The sequence below is a fragment of the Carassius carassius genome, chromosome 16 (genome assembly GCF_963082965.1).
Source record: "Carassius carassius chromosome 16, fCarCar2.1, whole genome shotgun sequence".
In the NCBI taxonomy this organism is placed as follows: Eukaryota; Metazoa; Chordata; class Actinopteri; order Cypriniformes; family Cyprinidae; genus Carassius; species Carassius carassius.
The window spans coordinates 26,758,279-26,783,837 of NC_081770.1; the positions used below are offsets into that span (position 1 = coordinate 26,758,279).

The window sequence follows — 25,559 nt, forward strand, 5'->3', positions numbered from 1 at the left end:
TCAGTGATCAGCAGGGTTTATGCATCAAATTTTTGGTAACAGTATGGCTCGCTTTGAACCTCAGCTGAGGTGGTACTGAAAAAAGCACGAGGTACTGTACGCAGTGGAAAACCCCGCAAAGGCAAGCCGTACCGTGCAGTGGAAAAGCGCCATATGATTATTATGGTCTTTTATCCTCATTTAATGCCCTACACAATCTAATATGTAATAAATAATATGCAAAACACCCTGCTAGAAGACAGATTCGTAAACCTTTCCTCCAAAAGTTTAAATTATTGGCTCACTGACCCCCTGGAGGTGTGATTTGATAATCTCATCATCTACTGCTGCTTGCAAATCAATGTGAAGCATTGTAAAAACATAACATTTAAATCTGTGTTTTCTAATAGGAATAGCTAGCATGCATCAATGATACTGTGTCAAGCTAATATACCAAGTTTTATCACAGCTGTCAGTTGTTGCAACTGTCCCAACATGCTGTCCCTTACTACAACATTGTTTAAAAGCATGCCATAACATTACATAATTGTAATTTAATGGATTAATAAAGAACTACTTTCAATAGTTGGGTATCTCTCCATTTTTTTAAGTAAATAGCTTAAAAATTGTTACTTGAAAATGTTTTTCCATTTACTATTCTTCGTTTTCATACTTCCAATTTAACTTATTGAAGACCCTGTCTGTGCACAAATAAAATAAATTGCTAAATTATATTTAAGAATGAAACTTGTCCCCTGTTGTGGCTTGAGTTACAACATTTCACTTTGTCTATTTAAGTGTCAATTGTATATTAAATGTACACATGTTGCAGCAATGTCGACATGTTGACTTTTAATGTTTTTTTTTTTAAGTATCTTCTGCTCATCTAGCATATATTTATTTGACCCAAAGCAGATACAGTTAAATTATTAAATATTTATACTATTTAAAAGAACTGTTTTCTATTTGAATATATTTTAAAATGTAATTTATTCCTGTGATTTCAAAGCTGATTTTTTAGCATCATTACTCCAATCACATGATCCTTCAGAAATCATTCTAATATGGTGTTTTGCTGCTCAAAAACGTGTTATTAATAATATTATTATGTTTTGAGTAGAATTTTTTCAGATTACTTTGAAGAATAGAAAGTTCAGAAGAACAACATTGATCTGAAATAGAAATCTTTTGTAACATTATAAATGTCCTCATCACCTTTGATCAATTTAAAGCATCCTTGCTAAATAACAGTATTACCCCCCCCCCCCCCCACAACTTATTGAATTCTTTAATTAGCTTGATATTTGATCACTTATCTGATACATTATGTGATTGGTGGAGACACCATCTTACTTTAACAGTCAATTCTAAGTGGTCTTTTTTGTATAGGCTATAAATGTGTATTTTTGCATTATTTTAGCCCTTAATTTTGCACAAAGACAGAAAGCGAAAGTAACTTGGTCATAGAGGCAGGGCATTATGAGCATGTAATATGAGATGAGTGGAACATATGCAGGAAATGATCTTCCTCTGAAACATCTACTGAGGCAGAGAAAACAGGCAGACAGCACTGGAAGCAGCTAATGCTCATCAGATGGCATAATTGTGTGGAAAATGAATAGAAAGTATCATTCTGTCTAAAGAAATATTAGCATGTAAGTATATCACTTTTCTTCTAATAAGCACACTTTCTGACTATAAGCCCTATGGATGCTGTTTAGCGGATTACTAGCATACGAGGATGATACAAATGTGTGCTGTTATTCTATTAAAAATGCCAAAACTACTGATTTTGCATGTTGATTGTGTTCTTCTAGTATAAATTAAGAAATTACTGTCACTGTAGCAGTTTTATTATAAACAGCAGTCTAATATTGAAGCTTACATCTTTAATGATACACAGTTTCTCATAATCAAATAAGAGTTTGATGCTAATAACTGGCTGTGCCGCACACATTCATAAAGTGAAGCCAAAACATTTTTGATTGCCCCTTGGTGGCCGGCTTCAGTAAATATCACAAACCTCACCTCTCTATGTATTGTAGTACATTATAAAACAGTACATAATAATAATGTATTGAGTGTAAATTATCATTTTAATTCAAATTATTAAATGGATGCCACCTTACTAGGGACTGATATTAGATTTTAGTATTTTTGTTGACTATCCCAATCAGATTTTGGTGGGCGGAGTTAGTTTAAATAGCCTCTGGCAACAAGGCAGACTATTTGCACTTAGTGTTAATAGTCAAAGTCAACTTTATTGTCATTTTAGCACATTGCATGGCAATGGTTAAAAGTGAAACATAGTTCCTCCAGGAAGCAACAGTTACACATATATACAAAAAAAAAAAAAAATTAAAATAGGTACTTAATACAAACAATAGTTAGAGGTGAATAAACAGGACATTGATACATACATGGAGCATTGCACCATTTGGAAATTAGTAGTGGGAGAGTTTTTTAATACTGAAAACTGGAGTTTTCACATCTCAAACCTTCAAACACATTGGTGTTTCTTTTATGAATAAATGTGTGTTTTTAAACTAATCTAGTCAGTCTATAATTTAATCCCCAATTCATAAATGGAAGAGGTGCTAGTGAGGCCAGCAGGGGAGGTCTGTGTGGGTCCTAGCACCCCATTGTAGTGATGGGGACACTATACGGTCAACAAGCACCGTCCTTCGGATGAGATGTTAAACTGAAGTCCTGACCCTCCGTGTTTATTAAAAATCCAAGGATGTCTTTCGAAAAGAGACGAGGTGTGACCTCGGAATCTTGGCTAAATTTGCCCATTGGCCTTTGACCATCATGGCCTCCTAACAATCCCCATATCTGATGATCGGCTTCATCACTCTGTCTCCTCTCCACCAGTAAGCTGGTGTGTGGTGGGCGTTCTGGCGCAATATGGCTGCCGTCGCATCATCCAGGTGGATGCTGCAAACTAGTGGTGGATGAGGAGATACCCCCCTGACAAAATAAAGTGCTTTGAATGCCTAAATGTAAGGAATTATTATTATTAATTAATTATTATTATAAAGACAGTCACTTGCTTCGTTCCCGAATAAAACAGTCTTTCAATTGAATCAACTGAATGAATGATTCAGTGATAAAATTAGTGATTTGCTTCCACCTAGTTTCATTTTTAAAGTATCATTTCTGTTATTTAAATCAGTGAATATTTCTATTTTCAAAATTAATCTCAACATGAATTTATGAATTTATGCACTCATGCCACCTCTGAGCCTCCTTAAATGTCTATAAACACTTATATGCCACTTTTGTGTTCTTCTATGCCACCTCTGTAGTTCAAATGAATTTTGTTAAGACTGATTTTATTCCATTGTCGTCTTGTTCTTCTTATTCCATTGTTTTACTTAGAAATGTAGAAAAAAAGCCTATTAAAATAGCCTTTTAAATATGACATAAAAGATATACATTCAGAGACACGTTCAAATTTGTCATCTTAACATGGTACAAGTTGGTACAAACAACTGTACATCTTTACATATACTAAAGAAATGTGTCAAAAACTGACACCTTAACATGGCCAAAATGTGCATTTCTTAACATCCAAAAAGAAAAAGAAAAGAAAAGCACTCGAAATTGCTGTGTTAATGTGGACGAACAGTGCAGGTCAACATGGCCAAATTTCATATTCCGTTTAAAGTGTTTTGGCCCTATCCACCCTCCGTAGCTGGGATCTTGTGACATTTTGGCTTCACTTCACTACAGTAGAAGGAAGTGAAATGAAGACATGTCAATAAGCTGGAATCTGATTGACTGAAGAGTAGAGCACTGCCAGAAAAGTCTTAAAATACACACAAATCCAGTGCATTTTACACATGGATGAAGATTTACAAACTCTGATTCAATAATTAACCCGTCTCACTGAAAGTCACACTGCTTACTTGGAGCTCAGTTTGATTCTTATTCAAGGTTTTGCAAAGCATGTGTAACTAATGGGTGTGGTGCTGTGATAAAGGTCAGTCATTCTTCAAACTCTGATCTTTGACTCATTTTGTCAAAACTGGTAAGTCTGAGGTAATTTTAAAATCTCATAAACCTATAAACCTGAGGGGATATGGTGTTGCACCTTTTATATTTATTTTCATCACATTTTTACCAACAGTATATATAGAGAAATATGTTAAATATGTTAAAAGATACTACTGTTATTTACCTATGATCATGATATTGTATGCTCTGTTTTGTTTTTTATTTATTTTTTAGTTTTTAGGTTTCAGTTTTCAATCATGTTACAGCAGATTTTAGCCCAAGTAAGAATAATATCAAATATATCTGTACCACTTTATGTGAACATTTTATTGAAAGTTACACTGCTCACTGAAAGCTTTGCTCGATTCTAAAGTAATGTTTTCGTAAAGCATAAGTAACCAAGGGGTGTGGTGTATACTTACAGGTCAATTACTTAATCTTGCAGAGTTGTATATTTAGACTGTGCACCTGTAAGTTCACTCATTTGTGTTGTTTCAGCTCTACAAACATTAAACTACAGTCTAAAGGAACTTACCCAAGTAACAATAACTTTAGGATTCAGGAGTGAAGCTGCTAACCAGAGAAGTTGAGGTAATTTTTAAATCTTATATCTTGTCGCTGTTGGACAGAAACCTTGTATGTATCTCCAAACTCTACTTTTCAGGAAATGTGAAAAACCCTATAATTTTTGAATAATTAAACACTGTTTAAACTGTCATTATATTTGGCATCGTCATTACATTAATAACAATTCACCAAAATCAAGCTCAATTAATGAGGATTTTGACCAGTAAATGTCGGACATCTGTATTTTGTCCACAATTAGAGATTTATGAGAACAGTTTTTGTGCTCAAGAAAACAAAAATAATGACTTTATTCAACAATTTCTTCTCTTGCATGTTAGTCTTCGATGAACATTCATAAGAGTAGCACAATGCATGTGTGTTCATTCCTAAACAAGGTGCAGTGCATCCAAGTTCTTCGTCTGAACGCCAGCTCATGTACAGTATCAGAAGCATCAAGCATATGTCGTGGTGCTTGTTAAAGGGTTAGTTCAACCAAAAATTAAAATGATGTCATTAATGACTCACCCTCATGTCGTTCCAAACCTGTAAGACCTCCGTTCATCTTTGGAACACAGTTTAAGATATTTTAGATTTAGTCCTTTCTGTCCCTCCATTGAAGCTGTGTGTATGGTATAATGTCCATGTCCAGAAAGGTAATAAAAACATCTTCAAAGTAGTCCATGTGACATCAGAGGGTCAGTTAGAATTTTTTGGTCCAAAAATAGCAAAAACTATGACTTTATTCAGCATTGTCTTCTCTTCCGTGTCTGTTGTGAGAGAGTTCAAAACAAAGCAGTTTGTGATATCTGGTTCGAGAACGAATCACTCGATGTAACCGGATTTTCTTGAACCAGTTCACCAAATCAAACTGAATCGTTTGAAATGGTTCGCTTCTCCAATAAGCATTAATCCACAAATGACTTAAGCTGTTAACTTTTTTAATGTGGCTGACACTTGACATTTGTGACTGACATTTGTGGATTAATGCTTATTGGAGACGCGAACCGTTTAAAACGATTCAGTTCGATTTGGTAAACTGGTTTAAGAAGATCCGGTTACATCGAGTGATTCGTTCGCAAACTGGACATCACTACATTGCAGTGTTTTGAACTCGCTCACAACAGACACGGAAGAGAAGACAATGCTGAATAAAGTCATAGTTTTTGCTATTTTTGGACCAAAATGTATTTTCGACGATTCAGAAAATTCTAACTGACCCTCTGATGTCACATGGACTACTTTGATGATGTTTTTCTTAACTTTCTGGACATGGACAGTATACCATACACACAGTTTCAATGGAGGGACAGAAAGCTCTCGGACTAAATCTAAAATATCTTAAACTGTGTTCTGAAGATGAACAGAGGTCTAACGGGTTTGGAACAACATGAAGGTGAGTCATTAATGAAATAATTGTAATATTTGGGTGAACTAACCCTTTAATGCACGTCGACTGAAACTGAAGAGAAGAAATTTTTGAATAAAGTCGTCATTTTTATTATTTTTCTTTGTGCATTAAAAGTATTATCGTAGCTTCATAAAATAATGGTAGAGCCACTGATGGGAAACACTTTAGAATAATGGCCACGACGTGAAGTGGAATGGCCGTTACATCTCAGGCAGGCACGTGCACAGGTAGGGCTCAACCTGTGCAGAGCACATGCCCTTTTTGCCCTTACACTCCGAAGTGCCCTTTTTTTTGGTGGTGTTTTTTTTTTTACGTCTGTCTGTCCGTTTTACAAACATTAAGCAAATGAAAGTTCTTAAAACGAGCTTGTGTAAATCTTATTCGATCCTCAAGCTGTAACTCCGCCCCCTCTAAACTCATTGAATCAACTGAAGTTCCACAGCAGTCACACAGTAGACAACAGCTGAGCTGAACAAAGTTTTGCGAAGGGTAAATAAATATCTTGTTGTTTGAATAAGTACTACTAAACACTATGTCTTTAAAGGCTCATATTTTATTTATTTGATGTCTGACTGACTCACTGACTGAGACATGTGGGATGTCGCCTGAGAGAGAGGGCTAGCATTTGCCATATAGTCATAGCCAACACTTAAATAGCCTTTGCATACAGTTGCATTTCATCTTTTATAAAATGCGATTTTGGCCAAATGCATTTTACCACAGGAAAAACTGAGCGCTCCGTCTATATAGCTACAAAAATTAGTTTGTAACCTGTAGATGAAAATGTAATGTGATGCCGGCAGCGGCAGGCGCCGTTTTAATAACGGACAAAAAAAAAAAATTCACATTTGCACACATTCGCTGGTCAAAAACTATATATTGATAAGTAATACAACAACATATAATTTGTTTTTACCATCGGAAAACCATAACAAGTGCGCCCCCGCGCTGTTTCGTACTGGAACTTACACAAAGCGACGCATGATCCTCATCACCTAGATAACATATATTTCTAAGAAATTTCTTCTTTGATTCATGATTGCTGATACACTTAATTTATTAACATTTAGGCTCGTCCTCACATGTATAAAATGTAGTAAAATATGGGTTTACTACAGTAATGTAGTTGTACATAAAAAAAATTACAGAAGATCACTGTGAAATCTTTATATTTTATCATGCAGAATGTAATTCACGATTCATTCCAAGGCTTCATTTATTTGATCCAAAATACAGCAAAAACAGTAATATTGTGTAATATTTTTACAATTTTAAATAAGTGTTTTCTATTTGAATATATTTTAAAATGTAATTTATTTTTGTGATCAAAGCTGAATTTTTAGCATCAATTACTCCAGTTCAGTACTCTTCAGTGTCACGTGATCCTTCAGAAATGCTTTTCACTGCAACTGTACTTTTCACACTATTTTTATTTATTTTTTCATTGCTGGCTTATTTTAGGGAAAGTGTAGTGAATAAGAGACCTTCAAGAGACCAACATCCCTGGTCCACCACAGTATAACATTTTTGCCAGGTAGGCGGATACATGTTGGATATGTTATAGTAACGGTATGGCTATAGTTTCTTATAATCTGGAATTGAGTAGGACATAATTACTTAAATTATATTTCAAAAACGTTTGTCAAAAATACTTGACTCATTGCTCACCTTCCCCTCTTCTCAATTTCATTCAAAATCATGTTAACCAAATAATACAAATTAGCTTATAAAACCAATCAGAATAGCTAAAAAAGAGAATATATATAATTGATATAAAAAAGGCAGGGGGGTGCCCTTTTTCAGTTTAAGCACATGCCCCTCAAAAGGTCTGTGCACGGCCCTGATCTCAGGTGTGCATTATTTCTCTAATAATTCAACACCCCGTTGTCAATTATTCCGCTTAATCTATGGTTACCAAACCTCAATACATCGATCCGATGATTTATTTAAAGGGATTCGTCCGGTTTTTGTACTTATTGCTATTGTAAGTAGGACTATTTCTTCCGCATCTTATCCAATGCCTCATTTGCTAGTACCAAAATGATGTTTTAAAGCTGTTAATGGAGCTTGAGCCATTGATAGCATTCAAATGCAGTTATTAATGAAGTTATTAGAAGGAGAGCGACAGCGACAGAGACACACACACACAGAAAGAGAGAGAGAGAGAGCTTGTGTGAATTAGGCTAACGTACCTCTGTGCATCTCTAAACACTCTTCTGCTGCAGCACAACTTTTGATTTAAATAATGCATAAGTAAATGTTGAAATTAACATAAACTAAGATTAATAAATGCTGTAAAAGGATTGTTCTCGCTTAGATCATGTCAACTAAAGTAGTTAACATTAACTAATGGATCATTATTCTAAAGTGTTACCCACTGATGTCACATGGACTATTATAACAATGTCCTTACTACTGTACCTTTCTTGGCCATGAATGTAGTAGTTAGGTTGCTGTCTATGCAGGTTCAGAAAGCTCTCGGATTTCATCAACAATATTTTAATTTGTGTTCTGAAGATAAAGTTCATACGGCTTTGGAACGACATGATGATGAATTATTAATAACAGAATTTTCTTTTTTGTGTGAACTATCCGCTTTATTATTTACTGTTCTATATTTTGTTTGTGTTTTTTTTTCTACAACATTATTGGTGAGTGCAATAAACAGAATATGACACATTATGCTTTTCTTTTTATTTAACAGTCAGGATCATGGAACACAGTGGAGAGAACATGAATAGAGAAGAGCTCCTGAAATGTAGGTCTACACATACGTTTTTTTTTTTTACAGGACACCCTTTTACAGAAGACTAGAATAAGATTTAGGTTTACTGTATACATGTGGTCAAAAATGTTTTTGTGGAAACTAAAAGTCCAGTTTGACCAATTTGATTCTTGAACATAGTTTGTGGTCTTAATTGTGTTCTCTTTTTTTGTGTGTGCAGATTTCTGTGATCTCACACTGGATCAAAACACAGTACACAATCGTCTCGCTGTTGTAGAGAGCAACAAGAAGTTGATATGTAATCCAGATCCAATGATATATCCTGATCATCCAGAGAGATTTGATGGCCTTCCGCAGGTTCTGTGTAAGGAGCGTCTGTCTGGACGCTGTTACTGGGAGGCTGAATGGAGCGGGTTGGGTGATATGGTCGTGTCTTATGAAGGAATCGGCAGGAAAGGAGAAGGTTTTGAAAGCAGGTTTGGAGCTAATGACAAATCCTGGATTCTGAGCTGCTTCGGGGAGAAACTGATTGCCTGGCATGATAATATGGGAACACACATTCCTCCCCCAGCACCTCCCTTAAACAAATTTGGCGTGTATCTGGACGAGCCGGCCGGGATTCTATCCTTCTACAGCATCTCTGACACAAACACACTCAGACACTTACACACATTCAACACCACATTCAAAGAACCCCTCTGTGCTGGATTTGTGCTGTATACTAATTCAGTGTCTCTCTGTGATGTTAAAAAAACAGGTTGAGTCATTTCAAATTCACTACGTGATCTACAGTGGCTCCAAAAAAGTACTTGCACTCTTTAAACAAAGCTAATAATATCAAAACAAGTGCCCTTTATTTTATTGGACTGTCTATTTACACTAAGTGCAAATGTCTCGCCTTGTTGGCAGAGGCTATTTACACTAACTCCACCCACTAACATATGCTTGGGATAGTCAACACAACAAAAGATGGCTGTCAAATAACAGCATCAGTGGAGTAAGTGGTAAAATGCATAGCACAGACTTTTTGATGCAATCGACCCGAGTTCGAATCCACCTTTTGCCAAACTCATTCTTGACCCTTTTTTCACATCTCATATTACATCAGAAAGGCATTTTCATTTTATTTTGAAGTATCAGGTAGTGTTATGATCATCAGCTGGAGTGCCCATGAACTCCAGTAGAGGGCACTCCACTCAGGACTCTTGTATTTGGTGTCCATTTCCATTCCCTACTCCATTTCCCATAATCCTGTGCTTAGGGCTAATTACCACAAGGTGTTCCCCATTACCACTCCCCTATAAATGCTGTGTTTGGACTCTCGATGATTGTGAAGTCTTGTTTAGCCCCGTCTAGCATTTCCGAGGGTTTCCCTAGTGTTTGTTCTTTCCATGTCTTACTATACCGACTTTGATTCTCTGCTGCCTGCCCCGACCTCTGCCTGTTACTATTTCTGATTTTGGAAATCACTTGACACACTTGACGATGTTCTCTGATTACTGCCTGTCTGACCATTCTCTTATTAAATATACTGCAAATGGATCCAAACATCTCTGACTCCTTGTAACAGGTAGGGTTAGGTTAGGTGTAGGGAGCTGCTTTATTGTCCCAATAAAGTAGCATCCATTTAATAATTTCACTTAAAATTATAATTTACAATCAATATGTTATTACTGCATACTGTTTTATAATGTACCACAAGTACTGAGTATTTGGCACTATTTGCAATAAGTAGTATAAATAGCAGAAAATACTGTTTCAACCCAACTTTGCACTTAGCGTAAACCGCATCTATCGTGCAAATAGCCGCTGCCTTATTTTAAGTACACTTTTCAACCAAAACGTTTTACAAAATGAGCTTTGTTCGGTTTTGAGATATAATCGTAGAATCCTTTTGATTGCACAATGTAGTATCTAATACAATGAAATTCAGATTTTTACGTAAGTGGGACTTAAGTGTCTAGATACTTTCTGGGACCACTGCATGGTAGTTCAGATTTTTATTTTATTTTATCTGTTAGTTACGACGACAACTTCATCTCAAGAGCACAGCTTGCTTAGAGGGCTACATATACAATGCAGGATTTTGCATTTTATGATTTTCAGCCAATTTTTCAGTACTTGGCTTAATTTACAGTCGCTAGAGTGCCAAATGAAAATGATCTTTTTACTCCTAAAGGCGAAGGATCTAAGGATTCTTCATGGCAACCTGCGTGTGTGTTGCTTTTTTTAACATTCATTCATCATTTATTATCTTTAATCATTGTATTATTCTTTTATCATATAATCTTTTATTATAAGCATTTAATACTCATTGGTTTATTCATTGATCAATCATTTTAGATTGTTTTTTTTCCATTGTTGTTGAGTCTTATCACTGTGTGGTTTTAATGGATATGTTTTCACGAGTAAGAGGAGAAAGTCTCCATTTTAAGGGTTTTGAACATCACAGGACGATGCTGTGAAGCTGTAATGTTTCATTGCTGTTGCTTGGTGTATAATAACTTGTTGGATTTGTGCTGGCCATATAAAGTCTGAGCACTGAAACATATGCAACTAAGATTATTTAATAAACTTTGCTCATTTTACCACTTTGTTTCATGCTTTCTGTTCTTATCTCCATCTGATAGAATTATTGATGACAGAATGATTGCTAAACCAAATGCAGTAAAACACTGATTTTGGATACCAGATAAAACATACATGTTCAAACGGGATCCAGTGTTTGGGGTTAGATCTAATATTCTATTATTGTTTGTTAAGTTCACTATTTGTTATTGTTGCTCTGTGCTGGCAGTATAACTTTTTATACTGTGGGGAGTTTTAATTAATTTTTTCCCCTGCTAAGGTTCACATTCATGAAGTTATGAGCAAAACACAGTTCACAAGAATAACTTTTGGAGTGACTTTTAAATTCCTGGATTTGAATTTAGAACAGGACCAAGCACGCTTCCGTATTGTGATGTAATACTATTTTTGTCCACTAGACAGAAGCATTTGCTTATAAAGGGTTAGTAAAGTCTGCAGACATACGCATTAGATTAACCTTTTGAGTGAATTCTATTCGAAATCTATTTAGTATTAGTATGCCTCTTATTATTCCACAAACAAGTTGGTTTAATTCAATAATATTTCTTATGTTAATGGTCAATATGACTGTGTGGGGCAGATATAGATTAGAAACAAAATTACTAATCGCTACATGCAGCCTATTATTATTTACTTACAAAAAGGACATTTACAGTATTCAGTATTAATTATTTAATTGAAATTCGAGACAAATCAATTTATTATTAACGTTAATCAATAATCAATGAAAAAACATAGAGTTGATAAAATGAACAAGTATCAATGCAACATCTAGCATTAATTATATAAATAATATAATTATTATTATTTTCTAACAAGTATTGCTCAAAGACCGCTAGCTTACATTTTTTTCGGCGACTGCAATATTTTGCTCCTCACTCAGACGCGACGAGCGCAGAGCAGCGCTGGTTTCCTGCCATATAGTGCGCTTCCTCAGATCGGTGTCTCGTGACGACCAGCTGATCAGCTCTTCAAAGCAACTGCCCTGAGGTACAGTTCAAAATACAGTAGATGGCGATATGCAACTGATAAATCATGGTTATAATCCGCCATAAAACTAAGAAGAAGAACAGTTTAAAACGCTCGTGCTGACTCCCTGCACTGAGCGCGCGCGCGGACTGAATGAAAGCAGTGGCTTGCGCGCAACTCTCCAGACGCGTTGACCATCACAGGTAAGCGACATTCAGTGCGCTCTGCTCGGTGTGTTATTACTCAGGCCTCGGTTGGGCTGCGCAGGGCTGTCTGTGGCTGTGTTCAGTGGGTTTGTAGTGTGTGCGGTGTCCCGCGTGGCTTCAGCCGCAGCACAGGGACGCATGTGTAACTGCTGCTGAAGCTCCAGCGCGTCCCTCCTGCGCTGCGATGAAGCTCTGCTGCGGCTTTACACAGACTCCGTCATGATCAGACAGCAATTGAGTTCAGTCTCAATAGTGTGCTTGATGCAGCAGTGAATATGCATGGGATGTTAGTGTTAGTCAGGTGAAATAGACATTAATGCATACACTGTCAGTATATGCTCATAAATAAATAAATGTATTAAGATATTTAAATATAGAAATAAGTTCTAAAAATAGTTATTCTTTACATTTATATATATATATATATATATATATATATATATATATATAATTTCAATGGACTTTTACATTAAAACAATATTGTTTTATATTGCATATAAAATAATTAAAAAAACCATTGAATATGCATATAGATATTTAGATGTAATTGTTATTTAAAATGCATTAATATATAATTTAATATTTATCTTTATACATACACAAAAAGTAAAATTTATTTAAAAAATAAATCGTGTGTCACAGTCACACATCACAAATAGTTTTTAAAGGTGACATATCATTAAAAAATCTGATTTTCTAGGTTTTAAGTGCTATAATCAGCTCCGCAGTGCATCTACCAACAAAGGAAACTTGAAAAAGATTAATCCAGTAACTTTGTTTTGGTAAGCCTTTTTCTTCAAAGTGTTTGAAAACAATGAGTGTTTCTGATTTCGCTCCCCTAGTGACATTGCAAAAGGGATCTCGTTATAATATTACCGCACCTTGAAGGTCCCATGACATGAAAATTTCACTTTATGAGTTTTTTTAACATTAATATGAGTTTCCCTAGCCTGAATATGCTCCCCCAGTGGCTAGAAATTTTGATAGGTGTAAACAAAGCCCTGGGTGTCCTGCTCTGCCTTTGAGAAAACGAGAGCTCAGACAGGCCGATCTGGAATCGTCCCCTTATGACGTCATACGGGGAAAGGTTACCTCCCCTTTCTCTGCTTTACCCGCCCAAATATTTACATATAATTCAGTTGCAATGTCAGGACAGGCGTTACAAACAGACTTTTATGATATGGATTCGACAGCACCGGCACAAACAGTGAGTAACCGTGTTCATTAATGCCTGATCTGTGATCAGTGATTTCTTATGTGTAGCTAATTATTCAAGTTCACACAGACTTTTTCTAAATCGTTTAATACTGTTTATGCATCAGTGAATCAAGCCAGTGACTAAACGATCAACTTCACGTTGTTTCTCTTTGTAGCATGAAACAAATCTGTTATTTAAATTGTGATTTAACTACAGAGAGCGATCAAAGAACGCTCCCTTTATATTGTTCGGAGCGATCAATCACGCGAGTATATCTGCACACTTGCCCAAACTGCAGTTGAATGACGGTGTTATGCTGAACAGCTAAGCTCTTACTGTATTCATGTGTTTGCTGTCAGTTGTGATGAAAGCATTTTGTGAGAGAAAACGCGTTGCAATAATGACGAGATCACTGCATTCACGCGGTAGACCGACTCTGTCTACTCAATGCTCATCACTTCAGCCTTTCATGTGATGGGAAAAGATCGAAAAAATAATGCTATAATCAACACTTCCACGATTCGTTAATCTCGACAGCTATAATAGTAAAAAAAAAAACAACAACAACAACAAAAAAAACATAGTAAAAGTAACTTATTTGAGAGGGGTTACAGATTTAATGCACCTTTCGAATGCAAAGATGTCAGCCAATCACAACAGCTGGCGTTTACTCGGAGTCTCACAGCAGACACGCCCCTTCAAACAGAGCATTCAAACCAAAGGACTAATATCAGGATATAAAATGCCTTTTATTTCTAAATTTTAAATGTCAAAATCATACTAACAATATAAGTACACCTCAGGAAACATTAAAAAAGCATTTAAAAAAAGAAAATAATCCATGTCATCGGGCCTTTAATCTGCACGTTTCCACCAAGTGGCAACCTCCCGCTTTCTCTCAGGGGGGCAGGGTTTCATATTTTATTGAAGCACCCCTGGGCGCCGCCATTGGTTAGCGGACGCCCACCTGCTGTTAGCATTCCATTGACTCCCGTTCATTTTGGCGTCACTTTGACAGCGAATAACTTTACATCTGAGGTGTTTAAAGACTCCCATTTGTCCATTAATTATTTCTAAAGAATTTCCATTACCTTGTATGTTACGTTTTGGCCCCGTAGAAGCAGTAAAAATAGGCTAACGATTGCATCATAACCTGTCGCACAGTAGAGAAATTACTGTATGGACAGAAGGAGAAGCTTGCAGGCAATCTTTTACTGTCTGTGAGGCAATTGGGGGGACGTGGAGGCATGATGTCAAGGGAGAAGCCCATAGAGAGTCCATAAAAGCAACACGACAAAATTGTTCAACGTCTTCAAGTTTTGGTGGGTGATTCAGATTTCTCTTGGCACAGCGGTTAGAAGACTTACAATTGTCAGACATGTTGCTCACGTGACATCTACGTCATCATGTTCAGTTTGAGTCTGCGCAGTACACTTGACCCCCAGTACGTGCTTCTTATTGACTTCACTTGTCTCCGTTGAATCCAATGGGGTCGCTGTGTCCAATTCTTTTACGTTCTATGCTCTCTCTCTACTTGTGTGAAGCCAACAAGGAAGGCTTTCATCGACTGGCCGATAGAGGCTGGCTCACAGTAGGGCTGTGCAATTAATCACATTTGATTGTCATGCACATCTCATCAGTAAAGCCGGTCCCATAGCAGTCACCTGCTTTCAGATTGAGTGGCGTTCACTAAATAGAGCCATAGTTCACTGACAATTAGGCAATATCCCGTTCATAATCGCAGATGAATCGCATTCGATTTTGGATCTATGGGACTGACTCCAGTCAATGATTTGCACCATGTGGGAAGTTGTGGCCTAATGGTTAGAGTCGGACTCGCAATCGAAATGTTGTGAGTTCGAGTCTCGGGCCGACAGGAATTGTGGGTGGGGGCAGTGCATGTACAGTTCTCTCTCCACCTTCAATACCACGATTTAGTTGCCCTTGAGCAAGGCACTGAACCCCCAACTGCTCCCCGGGCACCGCAGCAAAAATGATGCCCACTGCTCCAGGTGTGTGTTAGCAGTGTGTGTGTGTGTTCACTGCTCTGTGTGTGTGCACTTCGGATGGGTTAAATGCAGAGCACAAGTTCTGAGTATGGGTCACCATACTTGGCTGAATGTCACGTCACTTTCACTTTAGTCACTTCTGTGTTGGTTTCACAAGAGAGACCGGAAGATTGCCACTTGGTTGTGATGCAGGGGGATGGTACTAATGCCTATCTGGAGAGCATATAAATATGAATATTAAGCTTGAAATATTTCATGTGTTGTATATCCATAGCTGCTGTTGGAGTTCTGATCATTTGTGAATGCCACAAAGCAACCTCTGATTGAACTGATTTCAATTTCAATCATCACAAAAGGTAAAGAGCAAATGCCTAACAAAATCTCTGCAAGTTAATTCGAATGGTTTGTTTCCCCCACAGCATAAATGGTTATGATGTTTTTGTGGGTGTTCCCCATCAATGCCGACCAAGTATATACTGTATACTGTATAGTGCCGTGAAATAATTTTTGCCCCGTCCTGTTTTTTTTAATTTTTTGCATATTTCTTACACTTAAAAGATTCAGATCATCAAACTAATTTTAATATTCCACAAAGATAATGCATTATTAAGGGAAAAACGCTGTCCAAACCTAACTGGCCCTTTCCCTACGTTATTCGCAGTTTAGTTAAATTTGAATGGAAGCAAAACTAACTCGTGGTTTAGTGAGGGAGTCATTTGTTCAGCTCTGAATAATTCACTGGCTGATCAAGTTTTATTCCAAATGCTAAACTCCATGCATTCGATGCTGTTTCGTGAATCTTTCTGACAGACTCCGTAAAGAGTCATGTTTATGCAAATCGGACAATACGGCTCATCCTGTCACTGTGTTCATTGTATAGATACACAATTTTCTGCTAATATTGGTAAGATTTAAAATCAGTGTCACATATTTTAGTCGTTTGTAACTTGAGCCCTTTTTATTCTTTCTCTGTTATTTACACGCTCTGCGGGTGTGTCCACTTGTCTCTCTTCACACATTTTTCATAAGGAGTGCATGAATATTGCAAATGATCAGGGCAGGGTGAACTTCTTTCTGTTTTTTTTCTTCTTCAGCTCTGCTTCATCTGGCTCAGTATGCTTTCTGAGGTCAGATACATATAGAAATGCATTTGGAGTATCTGCTATTCAGCCGTGTAAAGATAAACACAAATTATAACTGTAATTTTAACTTCTCTTGCCCTGACAAGCTCTGCAAACTATAGCCGTATTTCTGTGTGTGTCAGTGCTCGACTAAGTATGAAACCATTTGGAAAGCACCAGTCTTTTATTTGAACCTGTCCAGCGGACAAGCATGACTTCATCATTACCTCACAGCTCCCCATTAAAGCTTATCAGAAACAGATGAGCTCCACATACTGACTGCGTTCTGCCATGGAAACATTTCATTTTGTTTTCAGGATGTGTGGAGCGTGTGTGAGTGGTGGTGGTGGTGTTTTTATTGTGCAAATTACTCTCGCTTTCTTTGGTCTTGCCGCTCCATATGAGTCTAATTTCAGGTTTGTTTTATCCTGGGTTTCTTTTGCTCTATTTGAATGCGGTGCAGGGACTGAAAGGTTGCTCCCATAGCGAAGCACTTTTTTTAGAATGTAAATGTGTTTTATGCTGCCAATAAACTGGTGTAAATTAGGGATTGTACGAACTACATATTTTAAAATTGACTAACTGTGTTTTATCTGAGTTAAGTCCATTTCCACCAAGAAAAAATAATCACATTAATAATAATAATAAAAAAAGAAGCAACTTTTTCCAAGAGGGTTTCCGTGTAAAAACAGCTAAAGTCTATAAGTACAAATGAAAGTGCCACTGTAAACTGAGTCCATAAATATGAAAAATAGAAGTATGGCGAGGGTGGCACCAAACAGTGTTCTATTGTAATAATAAATAATGCTATTTTTTTTTTTCTTGTGTGAAATATTTGAATGTTCTAGACTTCAAATGCAAGTAGTTAGGGCTGCACAATGAATCAATTTTCTATATAATTAGCCTTTCGCCGAGCCCCGCCCCCCTTAGTTACTGTTGCTACTTCCGACAAACAAATGGTCAAACACGACCATCGCGACAGATTGCCATGACGGGAAGAGGTATACTCGTGCATGTCAGTGACCTTTTTTGGAGTAATACCTCCGCGATATCCTCCAGATCGAGGCAAAACAGGGTTACAGTATGCCGTGGAGGGAAAAAAGCGAAATCTGAGAAACACCATGACCTGTACCTCAAATGCAACCAGCACAGCCTTGTGTACCAGTCATGCTCTTGCACTGCCGGGAAAGTTCTCTTTCATATGTTATGGTCTATTATTGTCTATTGCGAGTAGCTATTTTTATTATTATCTTGGTGAGTAAAGGTTTTAAAAATGATAACTAAATACCAATCGAGTCTTAATTGCATAATGTAGACATATAGGCTAGCCTATATAGGCTAATGTTGGTATTATTCTTTTATTAAATTTCAGCTGCTATGGCGAAGCAAATAAGGCAGAGTCTTTATCTTAATTAATTTCGTTATTGCCAAATACCCATCTGAATTTAGAATTTATTTAAAAATTTTAAGAAAGACTCGTTTTTATTGGTGTGTTGGCCTATTTATAGGCTAAATGAGTCTATACCTAGGGCTATTTAGAGTTCTGAGATGTTACGATGTCACAGAGGACTTATTTTATTTCTTTGTTCAAACTTCCAAGTGGCCTATTACGTTAGTCATGTATAAATTATGTTAAAACATGTATAAATGACTCATTCTTGACAAAAGGCAAAAGAGCTGTGTGCATGCATACATTTGAATAATGTCGGGCTGTAAACAGGTTCGGGCTTTTAAAAAGCTGTCAATCAAAATGTACTTGTCTGGCTCGGGCCGAAATCTGTCGGGCTCAGGTCCTGTCGGGCCTAACTTTTAAGGCCCGATTAAAGCTCTATAATCTAGTGTCCGATTTACAAGCGCACCGCTTCACCATCTTGCTTGGAGTCAAAGTTTTTCGGAACTGCCTCACATAGTAACGGTTGCTATGATGTGTGATTGGACAATGGCCGTTTTGGGGGAGGGGCCGGCGAAAGGCTAATTTCAAATAATAATGATTACAGTTATGAATGCCACAATTACGTAATCGTTCAAAGTGGCACATAATCATTTAAAGTCTGCTTATGTTGTTCTGCGTGCTTAAGATGTGTTTTTTTTCTTTCTACAGGTTATCTTAATGGGTTTTCCATTGTTTTAATTTTAGTAATAGTATTATATTACCATGCCAATTTTTTTTTGTTATTAATTCAAGAAGAAACCAATCCAATGTATAGTTGATATTTGAGGCTCAATACTAGAAAAGCAATAATTTAATTTCTCAGTTAGTGTTTTCAGCTTGATTATTTTCCATCTAAAAAATATGGTATGCGGTTGCTTCAAACAATGGTGTATATAAATCATTACATTTAAATTGTGACCATAATCTCAATTACGATTTTAAGGAAATAATCGACAATTATGATTTTTGTCATAATCATGCAGCCCTACTACACTAAACGTTTTTGCAAATTTGTGTCTTTTAACTACAAACGCAAAACACAGTTCATAAGTGATGGTCAGGGACATGGACACATGGAAATGTCCTTTTTCGTTATGTCTTCGAGAAATGCCTTTTAAGAGAAGAACTTCTCTTATTATCATTGGCCGACCCTTTAAACAAGAGTTTTACAACCTGAAGTCCATTGGACAAAAACATCTGTATTGACATTCAAGATTCCTGTCATTCATAGATTTAGATTTATAAACCCACAAGACAGGCGCACAGCAGCAAAATGCGGTCTTCGACATGCCCACATACTGTTCTGCTGGGTTATTTGATTATAGATGAACAAGATAAATGACAGAGTAGCATGAAAGAGTCCTGTAGTGTAATTGGATGTGCTAGTGTGGTATAAAACGGCATCATTGTCGGGAATGGCGTGTCTGTGGGATAAGGGTCAGAATAATCTCTTTATACATGTGTGGGTGGAAACAGGACCCATAGAGATGTTTCTCACAGCCATTACACAACTCTATCCCACCACAGGAAGAGAGAGACGGACAGACCACATGAGAACGCTTTGGATGTGACACTGAGGACCTCTTTCACAGACTTTTAAATGAGCTTATGTCTTGCCCGAGAGACCTTTTCCATGTTCTCTTACACGCTCAACGTCCTTCTGTTCAGAGAAGATGTGACAAGTTTCCACAGTTGAGTTATGTTTCTGTCCTCACTGATGGAAAAACAGGAAATTGAAACCAGTAAGGAGATATTTGATGTTTCATTTAGAGCTGTGTGGAACATGATTTTGGAGAAATTAGATTTTGCTGTATTTGCCAAATCAAAGTCATGTGGTGCAACCAATGTGCAGAAACATGAAGAGAGAGAAAAAACATGAAACGTGAAATGAAAAAACACCTGAAGATCCGGTGACTGTCAAAGTCAACAGGTCTCCATTTTATGGCAATGTTTAATTCAGATTGTAAAATGTCATGTGGTGCAACCCCTTCAAAACATAATTTATGAATGAATAATTCATCATATACTTTCTAACTTGATAAAAATATAGATTTGATGAGCCAAAACTAACTGTAGCTATGTGTTTTCCTCAACTTCAGGCACTTTATTTTATTTATTTATTTATTTATGTTTAACATTATCACTATGGTATTAAACATACTAAACATATAAATAAAGTAATTTAAAATAAGTTAACATTTTTATTGTGTTAACATTCATTGTGAAAATTTATATTTTATTTATTCTTTTGTTTAAAACTGGGGTGTAATTTCCACACCGAATAGATTTCTGTGATTTCTATGGGTTATATGCACTGCTGTTAAAAAGTCAGCAAGATTTTTATGTTTGAAAAAAAGAAGTTAATACATTTATTCAGCAAGGATTTATTTTAATTGGTTACACCGCATGGCAGTTTTAGAGTCAAATGTAAACTTTTGTTTAAAATGGTGGATACATTTTTCAAAAGCATCAAGAAAAAAGGGAGAGTATGTTTCTATGAACTTATGATTTCTAAAAGGTAAAACAACAAAACGGAAATGCTAAGTTAGCAAGCTAATAGCCTAGCCTACTAGCGTAGCATGGCAATAAGTGATTAAGAAAAGCTCTTTAGATTAGCACAAACAATAATTCACAATGAATATGCAGCATTTTTGACAAGGGAACTAAAGTTTTTCTCTGAAATTTCACCTAGATTTCAATCACAGATGCTGTATAAACTGCACTTTCTTGTCAGGTTTGATACTTTTTGGTTTCTGTGGGAATCAGAATTCCTCCTCTGGAGTGGCACTCGGGGTTCCTCCGGTCCGGCTGAATTCCTGCGAGCAGAGAATCCATTTGCATTGATATTAGCAGCCCTTCACCATGGTTACGAGGTCGTACCCCGACCATGAGGAAGAGGGAAAAAAACCAGCACAAGATGCCAAGAGCTGACTCAAATGAGTTTGAGCCGAAAACGTTTGATGTCCCAGCCAATTTTGTGCATGCTGGGTTTGAGAGGCCAGACATCTTATGCAAGAGATTTAAATCGGACTAAATAAAATAAATGTAATGGTGATTAAAATTTCATTTTAATTAAAAGGAGATTCCAAAACAAGAGCTTTTCTGTGGCCTTCTTCCAACGTTTTTGTAACTATTTGACTTTGTTGGTGGTATCAGGAGGGATGTAGCTGTGGTTTGACAGTTGCTATAATGCAAACAGCTCAAATGTGGTTTGTGTGAGTAATAATATTGTTTGGTGGTGTCTAGGGTGAGGCGTGTGTCTGTGTTGGGAACACATTACTAAAAATGTTCCAGGTCAGGAGTTTAATGGGACCAATCACTGTCATTTCACATCTGCTGAAAGCGGCACAATCACTCCCAGATGTGCCTGTCATGACTGTCTTGCTTTCTGCTTCAAAACTGTGGACTAGAATGCTGTTATTGCACCAGGACCCTGTGAACTAAAACATGGAGTTATTTTAGATGTTTTTTCTTAATGTCGACAAATACTATATTATGGTATTTCCTCAATTTCAGGCACTTATGTATATTTAAGTGTGTAAATGAAATGTAATGAAAATTGATATACACAATATTCTTTTTAAACTTTGATGTCATTTCCACAACACCAAATTGAATGCTATTGTTTTCAACATTGATAATAATCAGAAATGTTTCTTGAGCATCAAATCAGCATATATTACAACTAAAAACGGCTAAATTGAATTATTATTTTATATTATTGCAGTTTTTATTATGTTTTTGTTTAAATAAATGCAGCCTGGGTGACCATAAGAGACTTCTTTCAAAAACATTACAAATTCTTTCCAACCCCAAGCTCTTATTTTATATAAATTCTGAGCATTTTGTTAAAAGAAGCATGTGAAGAACAATTCATTTGAACTGGTTATATTATGAATCCACCCTGACCCTTTCAAACACAGGTCCTTTTCCACATCCTGAAGTCAAATCATTGTAATCTTTTTCTTTCATAGAGACAAATATAGACATGGTGACTAAATCCAGTTCTGTGCAGTTGTTTTACTTTGCTTCCAATGGCCGATGGGCCTTTGTTGTGGTTTAAAAGCAACACTTTGTATCCATAAAATCCCCAGGGGGTCTGTTTGTCCAACTTTAAAATGTTCCACATTTGTAAATCTCACTGCCATGAAAACAAAGACATCCAACCATTCCTTTCTTCATTGATAGATCGTAGGGGCTTGTTTTATTTAACACGTCAGATTCCTAGCCCTTCGCTTCTTGGTAAGGTTTAAATCACACCGAGCCTTAGATCGCAACAAATCCTGAGATTTTTAAACGCAGTCAGTTTTAGAGGAAGTGGGCTTGAACTCTCATGGGTGAGGTTGGTTTACAGCCCAGTGTGGTTTGGGGTCAGATTAAAATGTGCTGCGTTCATTTGAACATTTTTCTAAAGACATCCTCCCTAAAGCCTCGTGTCTTTTGACAACGTAATTGAATGTGTGAATCGCCAAGCTAATCCTCGTCTCGCCTCAATTTGTCATTGAATCGTTTGGAATTCTTGAGCTTGAGTTTTTGTTTCAACTTTTTCGCCCTCTCTCACGGTTGAGTACACAAACCCGAGCGCATGTGTGCTAATGAAGACATATACGTGTTGGCAGCTGTATATCCCTCCCTGCAGCCAAAACCGCTCAGCTTTCCCAGGAATGTAGAGAGAGCATCTTTAGGTGCAGGTCTAGCCTGAAGTTATACACATGTATATGCTGTGTAATGCGTGCACATGGATGTTTAATCTGAATCAGTGTTGCGAGTGTGTTTCTTTTAAAAGTACTTGTTGCAAAAAACATTTTATTCCAGCTTTTCCACAGTGTATGCAAAGAAAAAAGTAACTTTTATGCATTTTCGTAAAAAAAAACGACAGTAAAACTTCATCAATGTGCTTTTGCAAAGAAAATCTTGTTTAATAAAATGTGTATGTGTGTGTGACCCTCTGACCGTGGCTCTAAGAGTGATGTGTGTGGCATCCCGCCCACAAAGGAAATGTGCTCTATTGCATTGATTGCGTAAAAAAAAAAAGAAAACTAAATATAACGACTCATCTGCCTGAGCAGACACACCCTACCCATAGTTCCTGTTGTTAAGGCTTTATGTTCACAAACAACTTCCAAAAAGTTACTTTTTTGCCACACCTGCCCATAGTGAGTGAACTGAGAAAGTTTAACAACTTTATTTTTTACCTTTTTTTTTTTTTTAATGTTTTTTTGCCATGGGTTTAATTAATATGATATTCTTACGTGTTGGTGATAAACAGCTCAGAATGTCAATGAACTGATCTGGAGATAAAATTTTAGGCAACCTCGTTAAACTTCTTATGATTGATTTTTACACTGAGTGAAAGAGATGTTACAAAATCTATATGGTGGGAAGTCCATGTCAAAAAGAATGGATTATTTGATTCTGAAGTGCTGGGAATTGACAATCAAGACTCCTGATTTGAACCTTTGTAGTCGACTCTGGATGATGAGTAAAACCTGAATGATTACTCTAGTTGCATGCTATTACAAACACTAAGGACCTTATTCACAAAGATTTTTATTTTGCCAACAGGAGTCCTCATAATCTAGATGGTCGTCTTTAGTTAACTAGAGCTAGTACATAGCTAGGAGTTTTAGCAATTTGCAATACTCTTTAAGAGATTGTTTTTATTAAGGAAACCTTAATGTAAGAGTAAGGAGGTGGTTTGACCGCATTGCTGTAGATGGTTTATTTGGTAGAAACATGGATTTTACTTTTGAGGACTTAGAAGGACATCTAAGCTGTCCTGGGTTTAGGAGTTACAAGTAGGGTTAAATGATTGGTAAATAGCTATTGGATAAAATATTTATGATTCCTAAAATTAGAAGTGACACCTATCATTTGGGCTGAAGATTTGGTCTTTTACCGGTAGTGGGGATTTTGATTTCATCCTGGTGACTCAAATAATTTTATTTGAAGGAAAAAAAAAATGACTTGTACATCAGCAGGGGACTAGTGAATATTGAGCATATTAATCAAATTTGTTCCAAAACACTAATTTTTACTTTTACAAGGGTTGATTTCCACAAACAATGTATTTGTGTTTCATCTGTAGAGTTCATATGACTGGCCCAAATAAGACTTGACATCTGTTGGGTGTCACGTACAAAAATAAAAATACCTCACAATTATATGAAGGTCACTCATGGAATAAAAGCTTCCATCATGGTTTACATGCAAATATATCTAGACGAATCATTGGGAGTTTGTGGACCCTCATCAGGTATGTCTAGTATTTGGTGAAGGTCCACAAAATCCCAATGATTTAATCAGGAATAGTAGATATTTTGGGATTTGAGATCTTTTAAATTTCCTTTTGGTTGATGGGAGTCCTGGCTAGGAATAGAGGTTCACAAGTTCATTCTCCTTAACCTGATAATGATTGTGTATGTTACAGTGGGTATTTAGGGGAGTGTTAATGACTGATAGGATTGAGTTTACAACTGTGTGCTGTAATAAGAGCGCTAAATCCTTCTGAAGGTGATGCTCCTGCCAAATTATGGATGAACATCCAAGCTCATTCCAAATGCATTGAATTCCCTTCTATTACTGGAGCTTCACTGTGTACATCAGGGATCACGTTCCTCACAGACACTATCTGCCTTAAATCTGATATCTGATAAACACAACCGGCTTTGAGTTGCCATAAAATGACAAATGATCTGCATGCAACACAAACTCAAGAAACAAACGCACTGCTATTCGACCACAGTCCTTTGGTTCCAGGCTGTCTGTCCAAGTTCATGAAAAATAAATTTAGGTATTTTTTATCCAGCTCGTTGCATCCTGTCATAATGGATAAAGTTAATAGTAGAGTAACAGCAGAGTTTGGCAGGTGGTCACGTTGCAGCGGGTAATCGGGCTTGTGTGTCTAATCTGGTGAAATTTATGGAGGTGTTGAGGTCCGTCAGTCTCTCACAGATTCTGTCTGGTCTTGCCGAGGCTTGTCCATGTTAAAAATCACACGTCAACTTCAAGAAAAGATGAAAAGAATGAAATAAATACATTTATCTAAAATTGTCATGTGGTGCGACCAATAAAAAAAAAATCTAAACTATTTTCCTCATATTATTATTAGGTTATGTGTGAGTGTATCTTAATCATTATTTTCTGGAGTATATTTTTCAATTTAATTTCTCTAAAAATGTCATGTGGTGCAACCATCAAGTAAAATGTAAAATCATATTTTTCTTATACTTTTCATGTGGCTATAAATATAAAAATAATGTATAATTGGAGTTGCACCACATGATATTTTACATATTTTTAAAAACATTACACCTTTTTTTCATACCATTTGACTTAGTCTAATGGAGAAAGATAT

The 25,559-nt window shown here is 36.5% G+C and overlaps 1 protein-coding gene and 1 long non-coding RNA gene across 4 annotated transcripts; both read left to right on the top strand.

Moving 5' to 3' along the window:
* The first annotated feature begins 3,072 nt into the window (after nt 1–3,072).
* On the top strand, nt 3,073–10,226 carry LOC132160059 (stonustoxin subunit alpha-like). Of its 3 annotated transcripts, none has more exons than XM_059569749.1 (4): nt 3,073–4,023; nt 4,477–4,569; nt 8,658–8,711; nt 8,899–10,226. In XM_059569749.1, the coding sequence occupies exons 3-4, from the start codon at nt 8,666–8,668 to the stop codon at nt 9,438–9,440; spliced, it is 588 nt and encodes a 195-aa protein (XP_059425732.1). In that variant the 5' UTR covers nt 3,073–4,023; nt 4,477–4,569; nt 8,658–8,665; the 3' UTR covers nt 9,441–10,226. The 3 variants fall into 3 exon arrangements, with proteins under 3 accessions (XP_059425732.1, XP_059425733.1, XP_059425731.1); XM_059569750.1 differs by having other exon boundaries at nt 3,073–3,964; XM_059569748.1 differs by having other exon boundaries at nt 3,073–4,569.
* A 1,801-nt stretch (nt 10,227–12,027) lies between these two features.
* Nucleotides 12,028–21,296, top strand: LOC132159179 (uncharacterized). Its single transcript, XR_009437819.1, has 2 exons — nt 12,028–12,439; nt 20,937–21,296. It is a non-coding gene; the product is annotated as an uncharacterized LOC132159179 (long non-coding RNA).
* Nucleotides 21,297–25,559: the final 4,263 nt, after the last annotated feature.